Source organism: Budorcas taxicolor, chromosome 1 (assembly GCF_023091745.1).
Source record: "Budorcas taxicolor isolate Tak-1 chromosome 1, Takin1.1, whole genome shotgun sequence".
Taxonomy (NCBI): Eukaryota; Metazoa; Chordata; class Mammalia; order Artiodactyla; family Bovidae; genus Budorcas; species Budorcas taxicolor.
This window is the reverse complement of record NC_068910.1, coordinates 16,942,190-16,958,854: the sequence shown is the minus strand read 5'-3', so window position 1 is coordinate 16,958,854 and position 16,665 is coordinate 16,942,190. Positions and strand designations below refer to the sequence as shown.

At 36.9% G+C, this 16,665-nt stretch overlaps 1 protein-coding gene across 1 annotated transcript in view; it reads left to right on the top strand.

The window, feature by feature from the left end:
- The window catches only part of DENND6A (DENN domain containing 6A), a 45,663-nt gene that overhangs the window by 9,457 nt on the left and 19,541 nt on the right, over window positions 1–16,665 (top strand). Inside the window, exons 2-5 of the mRNA XM_052641593.1 lie at window positions 5,797–5,835; window positions 5,932–5,974; window positions 13,348–13,460; window positions 15,918–15,998. Coding sequence (XP_052497553.1) covers window positions 5,797–5,835; window positions 5,932–5,974; window positions 13,348–13,460; window positions 15,918–15,998 — 276 coding nt within the window. The remainder of the gene's footprint in view (window positions 1–5,796; window positions 5,836–5,931; window positions 5,975–13,347; window positions 13,461–15,917; window positions 15,999–16,665) is intronic.

Here is a 16,665-nt window from a genome sequence, read left to right as displayed (position 1 = left end):
ACGTCAGGTTGACACCCATTTGCAAACAACTTGGGTGCATGGCAGGAATGAATTTTTTCCATGTCCAAGTGATACTGGCAGTAAGTTAGCTGGTATTCCTAATTTTCCTCCTCCTGGGACCATGATTATTTTCATACTGAGGTGGGAATGGTAGGTATGTAAGGGCAAGTAGCAGAGAGACGTACCTTTGAATACACCCATTTAAAACATTTTGTAATACTCTTTTCCAGCAGATATATTAATATTTTTCTTAGGCATATTTTTCTATGTCATATCATGATGTGAAATATGTAATCATGTTTTGTTGCTGTTCAGTTGCTCAGTCATCTCCAACTCTTTGTGACCCGATGGACTGCAGCATGCCAGGCTTCTCTGTCCCTCACTGTCTCCCAGAGTTTGCTCAAATCATGTCCATTGAGTCAGTGACGCCATCCAACCATCTGTCACCCCCTTCTCTTCCTGCCCTCAACCTTACCCAGCATCAGAGTCTTTTCCAATGAGTTGGCTGTTTGCATCAGGTGATCCAAGTATTGGAACTTCAACTTCAGCATCAGTCTTTCCAATGAATTCTCAGGGTTGATTTCCTTTAGGATTGACTGGTTTGATCTCCTTGCAGTCCAAGGGCTCTCAAGAGTCTTCTCCAACACCACAGTTCAAAAGCATCAGTTCTTTGCTGCTCAGCCTTCTTCATGGTCCAATTCTCAAATCCATACATGACTACTGAAAAAATCATAGCTTTGACGAGATGGACCTTTGTCAGCAAAGTGATGTCTCTGCTTTTTAATATGCTGTCTAGATTTGCCATAACTTTTCTTCCAAGAAGCAAGCATCTTTTAATTTCATGGCCGCAGTCACTGTCCGCAGTGATTTTTTAGCCCAAGAAAATAAAGTCTGTCACTGTTTCCATTGTTTCCCCATCTATTTGCCATGGAGTGATGGGACTAGATGCCGTGATCTTAGTTTTCTGAATGTTGAGTTTCAGGCCAGCTTTTTCACTCTCCTCTTTCACCTTCATCAAGAGGCTCCTCAGTTCCTCTTTGCTTTCTGCCATAAAGGTGGTGTCATCTGCATATATGAGGTTATTGGTATTTCTTCTAGCAACCTGATTGCGGCTTGAGCTTCATCCAGCCTGTTATCATATTTAGGCCTTAATAATTATATAGAATAAAACTTAATTTTCTCTTGGGTTATTAACTGACCACCTCTCTCTCCCCTTTTTGTTTAACATGGGAGATCTTAACATAGGTAATAAAACCAGACTAACATTAGTTGATTCTCTCTGTCTCCCTTTGATGCCTTCTAGGAATGCCAGTGGCTGGGGGAACAGAGATGCCTTTACTTGAGCTATGGAGTGAGAAAACTTAAAGTGAGAGGCATCTCCAGGTACTGGAGCCAATCTACAGTTGGTTAATTCCCATGTAGGTATTAGGAGCTAACTGACCAAACTAATAGTCATTGCCCAAACTTATAATTTTCTGGAGGAGGGCATGGCAACCCACTCCAGTATTCTTGCCTGGAGAACCCCCATGGACAGAGGAGCCTGGTGGGCTACAGTCCATGGGGTCACAAAAGAGTCAGACACAACTGAGCGACTAAGCACAAACTTATATTTAAGCATTTTTTAAAAAGCAAAGTATGTATGTAGAAAACAATTCTAGTAACAGTGGCAATTCGTGCACTTCTAAATACTTGGTGGTGGTTGCTTTTCTTTCTTTTGTTTTTTAAATAGGGGGTTGAGGTTTTTAAAGTTAAGTATGAATTTTTCTGATCTTAAGTACAATGTGGCCATTTCAGTAGCATATAAATATGCATATAAATATGCATTGTTTCTTTTAGAATATCATATTTGTTCCAAAATAAGACACTGAGTAGTTCTAACAGAATACATTAAAATGAAATTCTAGATACTATTTGATAGTCTGGTACAATCAGAGTTTTTAAAAGGTGGACTTTTAATTTATTTATTTATATTTTGCCCTTGCTGTGTGGCTTCTGGGATCCTACTTCCCTGATCAGGGGTTGAACCCAGGTCCCCTGAAGTGGAAGGGTGGAGTTCTAAGTAAGCACTGGGCCACCAGGGAATTCCATAAAAGGCAGACTTTGATAGATTATGCAGTTTTCATATCTTTTTAAAAAGTTACTTATTAATATATATAGCATATATAGCCCCTTAAATATGTATGTACATACACATATATACATGTTATATATATATATATATATATAAGGTACTGCTATATGTGGGTAAAACATACCAATATTGTTTTTTACATTATCATGCTAATATTTTGAAACTTAAGAAACCAAAATCCAAAGGAACCATGGTTGATGTCTTCATGTAACACCAAAAAATTTAACTTTGTATATTTGCTTTTCAATTGATGTTTTAATTTGAGGAAATAAAAATTTGAAGGGCATTCACATAAAAGTGATTTTAGAGCCTAAGATTAAGCTGTTACAGACCACTAAACTTGTCAATATGTTTTAGACCAACAAACTCTAGTGTAATTTACATGTAATGAGATTTTCATAAATATGGCTAAATAGAGTATAAGTTTGCCTGCCATTTCTCCTTTAAAGGTAACAAAGAAAATGATCTCAAGGTGAAGCAAGGGAGATCTATGTACACTTAAAGAAGACAACATTTTACTAAATACTGAGTTGTCGAATAGAACTGATGTGAGAGTATATCCATTGATTGGAGAAATATTTCTTTAGTGTCTAGTATGCACCAGAAACAGTTCTAGGTGTGAAGAGAGTTGAACAAAACAGACCAGTTTCTTACCTTCATGAGTTGTGGAGACAGAGGTTAAGTCAGCTTGGTCACAACATGGAATACAAAGCAAAACAGAGCTAATATTCAATTGGTGTCATTCTCTATTCCAGGAATAGAATGGGTGTTTTAACGTGACATATCAGCGCTGTAGATCCACCCCATTCCCCTCAATTGAGAAGGAGTATGTCACCTCCTGGCTGTGTGGGAAGAGGGTTGCGATTGCATGTTAATAAGTGCCACTGTGGGTGGGATGAGGAATGGTGGCTTGTGTACTTTGATATCAGACAGACCTAAGTTCAAGCCCTGGCTCTGGCACCTACAAAATGAATAAATTTTAGGAACGTTATGTAACTAATGTGTACTTGTCCCCTGTTCTGTAAAGATGAGAAGAGTTGACAGAGTTGTTATGAAAACTAGAAACTCTAAAAGATGCTCAGAAAATGTTAATTCTCATCTTTTTATTTTACCTTAGTTTTCTTATATGTAAAATGGTGATACCATTTTGCTAGCCTTGTCTATTATTGTGAGAACTAAATAAATGAAATAAATATGTAAAACCACTTTAATACAGTTTATCATGTGCTATCTTTCTCTCTCTCTCTCTGTATTCACTAAGTTGTGTCTGACTCTTGCAACCCCATGGACTGTATCCTGTCAGGCTCCTCTGTCCATGGGATTCTTCAGGCAAGAATACTGGAGTGGGTTGCCATTTCCTTCTCCAGGGGATCTTCCCAACCCAGGAATCGAACCTGGGTCTCCTGTATTGCAGGCAGATTCTTTACCAGCTGAGCTATGAGGGAAGCCCCATTATGTGTTATTACTAGGTGTTATTTCTGGAAATGTAAGATTTTCAGACTCTTGGACAACTGGGGAATAGAGGAACACATGGGTTCTTCCAGAACTGAGAAGCCATGGATCCCCACATTAGCAAGCCAGTATTAAAACAGTTCAGCTACATTTTGTGTGCTTTTTTTTCACCTTCTGGTTATCAGCCGCTAGCTAACCTGCTCCTCAGAGTACCCCTCTCTTCTTCACATTCCAGAGAATCTGTACTTGCCCAACTTGGACACTGGCATTTGGGCAGAATTTTCACGCCCAGCCACATCTGGGCAGTTGATTGATTGACGTATAGAGTGGGTGCCCTTGGGTCTGGGGTTTGCTAGTGCCTTGTTGGGGCCTCATCTTGCTTCCTTTGTGGGGGTTCTGAGGCAGGAGTTTGCCTCAGAAGGTGGCTGTGGTCACTGCAGGCATTAAACGGAGCTGTCTAGGAAAGTGTTCTGATGGCTTAAAGGTATTGGAGAAATTGGGATAGGCTTTATGGCAGGAAGATGGCCTCTCAGATTTCTTAAACTGCAGGTAATTATTTTTTCCTTTTCATTTTACTTTTAATAAGTAATGATTTTTATTTCTTGGAATCAATTGAAAATTATTTCTTGAAGTAGCTACCAGCTGATAGATCAAGATCTCTTTAGATTTTAGGCTACAAAAAACTTCATAAACTTTGAGTTGCTGGCAATTCAATTGGTAAATTTTTTAAAACTTTTTATTGGAGTTTAGTTGACTTATAATGCTATGCTAGTTTAAGGTATACAGTAAAGTGAATCAGTTATATGTATATATATATATATATATATCCACTCTTTTTTACATTTTTTTCTCATATAGGCCATTACAGAGAGCTGAGTAGAGTTTCCTATGCTGTTCCTTATTGGAAGTGAAAGTAAAATGAAAGTTGCTCAGTTGTGTCCGATTCTTTGTGACCCCATGGACTATACAATCCATGGAATTCTCCAGGCCAGAATACTGGAGTGGGTAGCCTTTCCCTTCTCCAGGGCATCTTCCCAACCCAGGGATCAAACCCAGGTCTCCTTCATTGCAAGCAGATTCTTTACCAGCTAAGTCACAAGGGAAGCCCAAGAATACTGGAGTAGATAGCCTATCACTTCTCCAGAGGATCTTCCCAACCCAGGAGTCAAACCAAGGTCTCCTGCGTTGCAGGTGGATTCTTTACCAACTAAGCTATCAGGGTAATGATCAGGTAGATATGAAAAGGATGGAACAATTTTATATATATATTTATCGAAAATGCTGGAGTGGGTACCTGTTCCCTTCCCCAGGGGATCTTGCCAATCCAGGTATTGAACCCAGGTCTCTTGCACTGCAGGCAGATTCTTTACCATCTGAGCCGCCAGGGAAGCCCATAGTCCTTATTAGTTAATCTGTTTTACGTGTAGTAGTGTGTATATATCAGTCCCAATCTCCCAGTTCATCCCTGCCCCCTGCCATTCCTGGTAAACCTATGTTTGTGTTCTTTATCTATGGCTCTACTTCTGTTTTGTAATTAAGTTCATTTGTACCTTTCTTTTTTAGATTCCACATATAAGCAATGTCATTTGATATCTGCCTTCTGAGTCTGACTTATTTAGTATGACAATCTCTAGATCCATCTGTTTTGCTGCAAAGGGCATTTTTTTAACGGCTGAGTAATATGCCTTTGCACATACATACCACTTCTTTATCCATTGCTCTGCTAATGGACAGTTACGTTGCTTCCGTGTCCTGACTATTTTGAATAGTGCATTGGGATGCATGTATCTTTTCAAATTATGGTTTTCTCTGAATTTATGCCCAGGAGTGGGATTGCTGGGTCATATGGTATTTCTTTTTTTTAATTTTTTAATGAACCTTCATGCTGTTCTCCATAGTGGCTGTACCAATTTACATTCTTATCATCAGTGTAGAAGGGTTCCCTTTTCTCCACAGGCAAATTATTCTTGATAACTCAAAATTTCACCCAAGTTTTAGAGATAACTTTGGTTTAAAACAATTTTTTTTTTTTTTTACCAAATGTAAACCCTACTCAATTCTCCCAGCTTCTCCCGTGTTTCATTGTTTTCACTGTGAACTGTTTCGTAAAACGATTTGATAATAGCTGACTAGTATTTTAGAAGTCCCTACTAATGTTTGTAATATATACTTCATGTATTTATCTAACAGAATCTACTCTTTTTTTCTTGCAGGTAATCTATCCTCAGCATTCCAAACTTACTGATAAAGAAGTAAGTAAATACGTTGCTCTAGGCTGTTTACTGTTGTATTTCTGTTTTTATTGGTGTATATGTGTCAGCATATATAGTTTTTGTTTTCTTTTTCAGAAAACCAATATTTGCTATTTGTCTTTTCCAGATTCAAATTCAGGTAACTATTTTTCATGTGGTGTTTCTGTTGAATTTTATATTGAGAATACTGATTTTGTTCTTAATATGTGAAAATTAATTAAAATAGCATAGTAGAATGCAAAGTCATTTTCAGCCTAATGGATTAGTGATTTTGAGACCTAGTTTATGATGTCTAGTCACATCTTACTTATGTTGGTGTTAGTTGTTCAACTTAAAGTAACTGTTGTCTTGTAAGGGGACTTCCCTGGTGGCTCAGACGGTAAAGCGTCTGCCTACAATGAGGTAAAATAGCATGGAGCAATAAACTGTTGAAATAATAAGCCTGAAAATCAGCAACATTGGTATGTTTGAGGATTTATAGTAAGTAGTTTTCTTTTAGTTCCAAGAACTCTGTAAAAGTAGGGATTTAAAAAAATAGCAGGGTGAACATGGTTATAAAGCCTGGTCATCAGTTATTTGCAAAAGTTTATATGAGTTAGTATACATAAAGTATTTGGAATAGTGCTTGACTATAGAAAGTATTTTATAAGTGTTTGCTATTATTAAACTTGGTTTTTCTGGTCTCTTTCAGACTCTCTTTGTGTGACCCTAATTATTGAAATCTTTCAGGTTGCCTTTTGTGTTTCACTTTCAAAATAGTTTTTCAGGCTTAGAGTGACCAGAACACAACTTCTTAGACCACACAGTTAGAATACTGTGATTCAAAGGCACTTCAGATTCCTTTTCCTTTTGTGGTTACTTCTAATATCCTATTAATTTAGTTTAGATAATCTGATTTGGGAGACTTGACATTTTAGTTTTTTAAAGCATTTTCTCTTTTCCTTATAAATGCTTCTAGAGTTTTTCCCTATATATTTGGAACTCAGCTTTCATGAAATAATGTAAGGAAAAAATAATCTAGTAAAAAAAAGATGGCTTTGAGAAATCCCAGGAGGACTTTTGTTGTGACCTGGATTAACAGACTTTTTTTGCATGTTTTGCCTGTTAATGAAAGGCTGTTAGAGGCCTTATAGTTTCTCTCCTTATTTCAGATAACATTTTCCTTACAAAGCACACACATGTAGTTCTGATTTAGTGAATGTTGGATTGGACTTCCATGACTCAAGGTCAGCTGAGTTGTATGGATTACAGGATAAACAGTACTTGATGTGATTGGAATCCCAGTGGATTACACTGCACACTCTTCTCTTTCAGATCATGGCTGGTTTTCATGGCTCTCTTCACCTTGCTACATGTGCATCAAAACTAAGACGTTAATTGGATAGTCTTTTCTGGTTTTGTAGTTAGTCTCTATGAGTCATTTTCTTATTGGAACGTAAACTCAAGTGTAAATCTGTGAAAATGAGACTTTGTTCAGGGAATTCTCTGGCGGTCCAGTGGTTAGGACTCCATGGGGCCAAAAAGAAGAATGTGTTCAGTATTTTAGGCATTTGAATGACCCACGTATGTTTTGTAATGCCTTTTTTATAGGCTGCACATAAAATGAAGTGTGCTTCTTTTTATTCAAAGTATGGTTGGTGCTTAGAAGTAAAATCGACCAAAGATCTTAAAAATCGACCCCTTGCCATCGTAACAGATGAATATTAATCTAGACAACAGGACACTCTGCTTTTTGTATATATTTGAGATCGCTATTCTCAATTGCGATTGTCCAAATAGTTTGTTTCACTTATGCGTTCATTAAAGGGAAATTGAAATCAGTACCATGCCAACTTTGGAATGGATTTGATTTTTCCCAAGATAGCTGTATTGTTGCAGAAGGTGGAGTAGAGCAGTCTCTAGGAGAGAATCATCATAATCTAGCTTTAGTTTCCATGCCGCATACTTAAAAAAAAGGCAAAACAGCATTTAGACTCTGTGTTAAGTTATACAGATAAAGAAGAATTGGGGATTCTCAACGGGCGGATTTGGCAGTCCACTTCCTTCCCCCACTACCAACACACACACCTTAGATACTGTGACTTTAGAAAAAAGTTTTGTTTGGTTTGTTTTTAGATTTCAGTCTTTTGTTCCATTTGAACGGCTTTTATCTTTAGGAACCTATGTTTAAAGGATGTTTTCTCTCTGATAAATATTTGTCAGCTATTTTTCTCATTATTTACTATTAATATCATTTGGATATATGCATTCCTGATGCTTAGGCTGTGATGCATACCCAAGGACTATAATCACCATGTTCTAAACATGACCAGAGGGAAAACTCAGCATTAGCAGAGAGTTTCAAGTAAAGATGAATCCAAGGGAAAAGTTAATCCTTATTCTGGATGGATTAGATGTACAGATAGTATTTGTCTCAACAGATTTTTTTTTTTCCTCTGTAAACAGCTGGGATATCGTCGTGTATTTTACACTTCTCAATGGTGAAAACAGTGCTCCTCACATTCTCACACTCATCTGTGTTGAAGGACAGTTTGGACTTTTAAAAAATTTCCAATCTGTTGTGGACCAGTGCTTTTACAGAATGCTATATACATGAACTTTTAGAACCATGAAAAGGGGAAAAACCAGATGAAAGTCCGGATTTGTCATGGGAATATCAGATTGCTGTAAGGGTTTCCAAATGTGTACTCTCAATTTGAGTTTTTATTTTGTCATGTATTGTAACAAGAGTCAGTCTGTGGACTACACTTTGAGAAGCTCTACTCTAAACTCCTGTTTCTCAGCATTTCCAACTCTCATCACAGAGAGAGTAACCACATAGAGTTGAAGGCCAGGAATGGAGCTCATGCTTAAAGTCTCATGTTTTCTTTTATTAGTCTTACTCTGATCTGCTCTATAGCTGTTTTCTGCTGAAATAAAAATACTCTAAAGTTGTCACTTCCCTTTAGAAAAAAATATGTAAGTTTTTTTTCCTCAAATCTCAAGTAATATTTTTGATATGGGAAAGTATCTTCTGTTTACCTGTAGCTTTGCAGGCTTGGTTTGATTGGCAGATGTAGAAGATAAAATCATCTGTTCCCTTGATAATTTTAAAATAGGAGAGCTGTTTGTGGCATACCACATGGCGCTTGTATGGGAGTTGCTGAAACTGACAGGACTGGCCCAGAAACCAGTGAGTTCAGCAGCTCTTCAGTCAGAGGGGTACTTTTTAGAAGGATTTTTGTTTTTTGAGAAGAGAAGAGAAACATTTGATTTGCTCCAGTTGGCAGTGAAGTACCATAAAAAAAAAGATTTATGAGATACAGTTCACTCTTGTAAAATGTACAATTCAGTGATTTTTAGTACAGTCAGAGTTGTGCAACTGTTACTACCTCAGTCAGTTTTAGAAAATATTTATCACCTGCTTCATGCTGCCTTGTCCTCCTCTTCTCCTCCCCAACCCAGCCCCAGGCAACCACCTGTCTGCTTTCTGTCTCAATGGATTTACCTCTTCTGGATATTTCATGTTAGTGGAAGTGGTGTTTTTGAGGTCCATTTTAACTTGAAAGAACCAGTATGATATAATGCTCAAGAGTTTTAGCTCCAGATTCAGACTTCTTAGGTTCTTCTTACTCTACCATTTAGCAGATTTATTTCTTCAGATGATTACATAATTTTTCTGTGCCTCGGATTCCTCCTCACGAACAGGACTAACAATGGGAACTAACCTGAGAAGCATGAAGACCAGATGAGTTAATGTATCTAAAATGTTCATGACAGTGCCTACCACAGAGGGAGCACTCATTGAAATTGGCGCTCGATTCCTGTATTGAAAGCTGGGGGTGGGTGGAACCACTTCTGAAGCAGACACAATAACAACAAAGTTTTGACCTGGAATTCTGTTTGATTTCGCTCCTAACAACTTAGTTGTTTGGAAAAGGATTTTGGAGGAAGGCTACAAGAACTTTCTTGGTGTAAAGAATGTCGGATTATTCGTTCTGTTTTCGAGGCTAGTAAAGATTATGTTAGATTAATTAAAGTAGAATTTTCCTCAGGCTTTGGGGGTTTGCTGAGCAAATCTGCCATTTCCTTATTACCCGCTACTTTATCAAGGAAAGGGTTTTTGTTGTTCTTAATCAAGAAGCCATGTAAAGATATATTTTCTTTGGAGAGCTGCCATTTAATCTTAAAATTTGTGTAAATTCTTTCTTCCTTGATTTTAATAAAGAAAAAGTAATTACCATTTACTTTTTCCCTTTTTTTTGTTAATAATCAGAAAGCTGTGGCGCATGTTGCATGACTTTTAGGTCTTCTTGTATCTTTATAGATCTTTCGTTTTCTTAGTGAGTATATTGGGTAAGATGCTTGGAATTCAGTAGAATCATAGGTTAGTTGTGGAGCTTTATTATAGAATTCTTGAACATAACTGCTGAAAGTGACTTTTGAGATCATGTTAGGATGCCTCTTACTTTTGTTGACAAGTCACTCAGGCTAAGTAACCTGTAGAAGGCTAATTATTGATGGACCCGGGACTAGCTCGCATTGATCGTGACTCCTTTTTTCTCAGATTGTTTTCCTTCATGTTCACAGTCATACTTGACCATCATTCATGTGTAATCATATTTCTTACATAGGGGTTACATAGGAGTTCACTCTATTATTAAAAATAGGCAAACTGGATGGGTCATACTAACACGGTAGATTTATTTTTGATGAGGTTGTAGGGTATCAGGATTGCTCCACCCTCTACAGGTTTCGTTTTCTGAAAGGCAAATATAAACAACCTGGTTGCCCATCCGTAATGCCTGTTTTCCTGCCCCATTCATAGTGAAGTCAGGATAGAGAACAAAGGTCTGCCCAGGTGAGGAGTTGATATTCCTTTAGTAACCTTTTGTGTGTGAAAGGACAGACTTCTGAAATATGAAATGGAAACCATTTACCTCAGTTCACAAAGACATTGGCTAAAGCCTTTGTGGTTAAAGCCTTTGTGACCTGGTGATCTAGCTTCTTGACCAGTTCTGTACAACTTGCAGGTACAGCTAGTCACTGGAAAATTCTTACAGCATGCCCATGATTTGGAATGGAGCTGGGTGGGTAGGGATGAAGGCCTGTGGGAACTTAATTACTTTCTTTCCAAAAAGCTCAGCATCCCTTCAGAACCTATACTTCTCTTTCTTAAAATCTACTGCATTTTCTCTGCTACATCTTGCTAAGTGTCTTGGAGAAATTAGTGTGTACTTCTCAGGGGATCTTTCTGTCTTCTAAAGAGAAAAACTGAACCATCTGTGTATAAATCGGTTGGACTAAAACAATGCTAGGAGTATTTTCCATCATTTCTGGTCTCATGTGTTTTTCTTATTTTAAACCGTCAGCTGTAACAAGTAAAAACAAAACTGAATTGACTCACTGTCCAATCCTCTTTGTTTCTTCCCTTCTCCACCAAAGAAATACTAGTTTCTGTAATTGGATGTAGGTATATAAATTGAGTTGTTTTTTAAAAAACTTAAAGATAATATCAAGTTGGGCTTCCCTGATAGCTCAGTTGGTAAAGAATCTGCCTGCAATGCAGAGACCCTGGTTCGATTCCTGGGTTGGGAAGATCTGCTGGAGAAGGGATAGGCTACCCACTCCAGTATTCTTGAGCTTTCCTTGTAGCTCAGCTGGTAAAGAATCTGCCCGCAATGCAGTAGACGTGGGTCCAATCCCTGGGTTGGGAAGATCCCTTGGAGAAGGAAAGGCTATCCACTCTAGTATTCTGGCCTGGAGAATTCCAAGTCCATGGGGTTGAAAAGAGTCGGACATGACTGAGCAGCTTTCACTTTCCCTTCTTTTTTGAGAACTTCATGTGCTAAAGAAATAGAAGTACTTCTGTGTGTAATACTAATATAGTAATAATAGAAGTACTTCTGTGTGTAATAATAGTAAGAAACTCTTGAGCACATTCTGTATTTAATTATTAGTTCTAAATACAGTAATTAGGAAGAATCTGAGTGACAAACTGCTTCTTGTGTCTTTTACTTTTTAGAGCATTTACAGTTTTTTGTAATTATTGCCTGACAAGGTAATGTTTTAAGAGGTTTGCTAAAATGATTAAAGTTTTAAAGCTTTATTTATAATTGAAATGATTAAAATGGGAAGTCTGTTACTTGCACTCTTCCTGAGTCTGCTATATCTTTTTTTTTTTTTTTTAATTCTCATTGTGAAATATAAAACTCACACAAGGTCAAGAAATAGAACTTTGCCAATACCACAGAAGTTGTCTCATGTCCCTTCCCAAACACTATTTCCTTCCGCCTCTCCTAAGGTAACCACTATCCTTGATTCTTTTTTTCTTTTTATTAAAACATTGTAATGTAATTTTAATAATTTATACTCCATTTACAGTTATTGCAAAATATTGACTGTATTCCCTTTAATGTACAATAATCATTATAGCCTCTCTCACATCCAGCAGTTTTTACCCCCCACCTTCCCAGTCCCTCTATTCCCCCCCAGCCCCCACTGGTAACCAACCTTTAGTTCTCTGTATCTGCAAGTCTGCTTTATTTTGTTAGTTTTGGTTACAGTTTGTGTTATTTTTTTCCCTTCTACATAGAAATGATATCATACAGTGTATGTCTTTCTCTATCTGACTTATTTCACTTATCAGAAAGCCCTCCAGGTCCATCCATGTTGCTGCAAATGGAAGAAGTTCATTCTTTTTCTCCGGCTAATATTCTGGTGTGTGTGTGTGTGTGTGTGTGTGTGTGTGTGTGTGTGTGTGACATCATCTTTATCTGCTCATCTGTTGATGGTCACTTAGATTGCTTCCATACCTTGGCAGTTGTAAATAATGCTGCTGTGAACACTGGGATGCATGTAGCTTTGCAGATCACCCTGGTGGCTCAGCTGGTAAAGAATCCGCCTGCAATTCGGGAGACCTGGGTTCCATCCCCGGGTTGGGAAGATCCCCTGGAGAAGGGAAAGGCCACCCACTCCAGTATTCTGGCCTGGAGAATCCCATGAATTGGACAGTCCATGGGGTCACAAAGAGTCGGACACGACTGAGCGACTTTCACTTTCACATACTGATTCTTACAGTATTAAGTTTCTTGCTTTTCCTTATAGTTTTATCATCCAGCGTACATTCCTAAACACTAGTTTGCCTGCTTTAAAAAAAAAAACAAACCATATAAATGGATTTGAACAATTTGTGTTCTTTTGTGTTTAATTTCTTTTGCCCATTATTATGTTTGTGAATCAACATTACATGCACACAGTTTTCAAAAAGTTTTAATTACATGGAGAAAACGAAATAGGAAAAACAGTAGAGGGACATAAGATGTTTGTTTTACCAATGACTTTGCCTCTAACTAGAAAAGATGGCTTTGAGCAAGTCACCGAAACTATTAGGGTCTCCTTTTTCTTCTCTAAAACAGGATAAAATGGGTTTCAATAATTGATAGGACCTCTTTAGCTCTAAAATATAGTGAAACTGGATAACTAATGTTATACTGTGCTGTCCTTAATTTCTTTCATTTTTGTTTTCATTAGGTTGTCTTGGAGATACCCAGTTTTGTTTTAGATTTCGACAGTCTTCTGGGAGGAGGGTGTCACTGCATTGTCTCCTGGATCAATTTGACAAAGATTTACCAGTTTACTTAAAGGTTGGAAAAGTAGTAATAGAATAATGTCCATGTGAGAGGAAACTCTAGAACCGAGTTACCTCTTAACAGTATTCAGAAAAACTGTGCTTTTGTTTTCTTACCGTACTATACTGCTGGATTTCCTAAGTGAGTCTGATTCACTAGGATTTAGCACGTGAGTGAAAGAGACTTTTAAAAGTTATTGTTCTTAAAACATATTACAACGCCATTGTGAATAATAGAAATTAGAATGTTGAGGAAATTTTCTTTCACTTGTTAATGAAAGAAATGGTAATTTTCTTTCACTTGTTAATGAAAGAAATGGTAATTTTCTTTCATTTGTTAATAGCTCTTTGTTTGGATGTGGAAGCAGGGTGAATATCACCCAGAGTTAAAGATTCCCTGTGATAATCCCTACCGGCTTTACGGTACAATTACAGTTGTCTCTTTGATATTTAAATGAGCTTGGGTTTACAGTTATTGTCTGCTAAAAACAATATTAATAATTCAGATGATTCCAGAGTGTAGAATTTCTGTTTGGTACAGTAGTTCACACTTTAACTGCATGAAGAATCATTCTATCTGAATGTCCTACTAGCACAGCCAATAAGAACTTGACATCTTTTCCTTCAACTAAGTATTTACAGCTTACCTTCCGTGTTCTACCAATGACCCTAATCTTCCAGTGAGCAAAACCTTTAAAAAAAAGTCTTTAAAATCCTTTAAAATGTCTCTTATAGCCATCTCATCCTTTCCATGACCTTGGCTATCACTACTAACGTATTCTTTCAGCTGCTGATAGCTTGTTTGTGTTCTTGGCATTGTATCAATAAGCATATATTATCTTACTAATTCTTTACCTCTGAGATTCCCAGGTGGCTCAGAGGTAAAGAATCCACCTGCCAGTGCAGGAGATGGAAGTTTGATCCCCAGGTCAGGAACATCTCCTAGGTAAGGAAATGGCAACCCACTCCAGTATTTTTGCTGGGACAGTCCCATGTACCGAGGAGCAGGGGGTGCTGCAGTCCGTGGGGTCACAGAGTCAGAAGTGACTAAGCACACACATCTTATTAATCCTCCCGATATTGTTATGAGAGAATTCCTTTTGCAGACTTGAGGGCTACTGAGGATTACAAAATTTGCCCAAAGACACCCATCTCCTATCTTTGTCAGTGCAATATATTTTATATAGTGTTCCTAGCTTAAGTGTGCATACTATATTACATAAATCTAAAATGATTACCTATTGCTTAATGAATAAAGAGCTAATGATAGTACTGTTTCCTGGTTCTCACTTTTTAGGCCTTCCAAGATAAAACTTTACCTTTTGAATTTCTAGCTTAATCTTCTTTCTATACATGTGTCATATTTTAGCTAAATGGAACTATAGCTTTTCCCTGAGGTAGCTTGTGTTTTTTTTATCTCTGCATGGTTTTGCTCAAACTCTTGACCCTCTAAACCTGAAATGTCTTTGTTTAAGTCGTATCTATTCTTCATTACCTAATTCAAAAACATCTGGGACTTGTTTGGTGGTCCAGTGGCTGAGACTCCAAGCTCCCAATGAAGGGGGCCAGGGTTCAATCCCTGGTCAGGGAACTAGATCCCATGTGCCACAACTAAAACCCAGTGCAGCCAAATCATAAATTAATAAAATTATTAAAAAAAAATCTGCCTCTGTGAAATCTTTACTGGTCACCATAGACAGGTAATCTCTTCCCCCTTGGCAGAGGGGAAAAAAAACTACTTTGTGCTTTTTCCATGGTACCTGCCCTCCTTTTACATAATAGTCATTTTTGTACTTTTCTTCTCTCTCTTAGTTTGTGATCTTCTTAAGGAACTATGTCTTACGCATCATTTTATCTTCTCTAACACAATGCGTTATTCAAAGTAGGTGGTCAATAAATATTTGTTTAAAGAATAACAAGGAACTCGGCCAGAGTTTATTCCATTAGGATGTAAAAACTTTGCAAGTATTTTTGGAATGTAATTGCCTTTCAAATTGTATGTTGATAAACTTTCCAGTGTTTCATTATTATTGGGTGAAAAATAGAACAGTGTATGTAAGATTTAGATTAGCATTTAACTCCTTTTAATTTCTCTCTTGAAATTTTGTATTAGAATACCTCAAAAATTGTAGGCAGATTTTTAAAACATTAAGTGTACCATTGGGGAAAACAGAATTTGATTATTTTCAACTTGTGTTAACTACCACAGATATAAATAAACAATATAAACGTTAACTTATAGAAGGTAGATCTGTATGTTAGCTTTGTACATTAAGCTATAATTATTTCATCTTTGGGCAAGTTAGCAGGTTTCTATCTGGCAGTTATTATGATTGTTGTTTACATTGGTGGAAAAGTATAACTAGCTTTTTGTGTATACTTTGTATCTCAGTTTGAGTTTATAAAGGAACTTGCCATTAATAGTAAAGAGTTGATATATATGTATGTTTTTAATTTGTCACTTCTTTCATAGAAAGATCCTGCCTATTTTTATGGATATGTGTATTTTCGACAAGTTCGGGATAAAACTCTAAAAAGAGGCTATTTTCAGAAGGTAATTTTCATATACATTAGTGGAAACATTTTTACATCCTGGTTAGAATAATAGAAATTATTAGAATGAACAGTCTTTAAAGTTTCATATTTCATCTTTAAACATACTGGAATTTATATTTTATCTTATTTTTTTTTTAGATTGTAGACATCTGCCCTTAAATTTTTAACTGCTATTGAATTTTGCCTTTCTGCTATCTATGTGCTAGATTCCTGACAGTAAGTTACAGTTACTGTATGAAACTTTCAAAACTCAGAAGAATCTGTTTAATTTTCACATTTTAGAGTAAGGGAAAGAATGAACAGATTGTGATATAGTTACAACGAATAAAAGTCTGCAGTATGTTTTTTCAAAGAGCCACTAAATATACTTGACCAACCTCTTAGGCATTACTGCTCCCACTCTAAATGTATAATTTTTTTGTTTCTAAATATATATATATATATAAATATCAGTTAGTTCCAGTTTGATACCAGCTAACAGGGAGGGACACACTGTTACCTACTGTAACTAGAACATGCCCTGGCCATGTATTGATGCTTGGTGGAAAGGTGAAAAGTAATTTTCAAGAAAAATAGATTTTTTAAAAAATCAGCATAATCTATATCTGAAGTGATCACAGACTATAAAGTGACAATTTTTAAGAATGTGGCTAAAGCCATTGAAC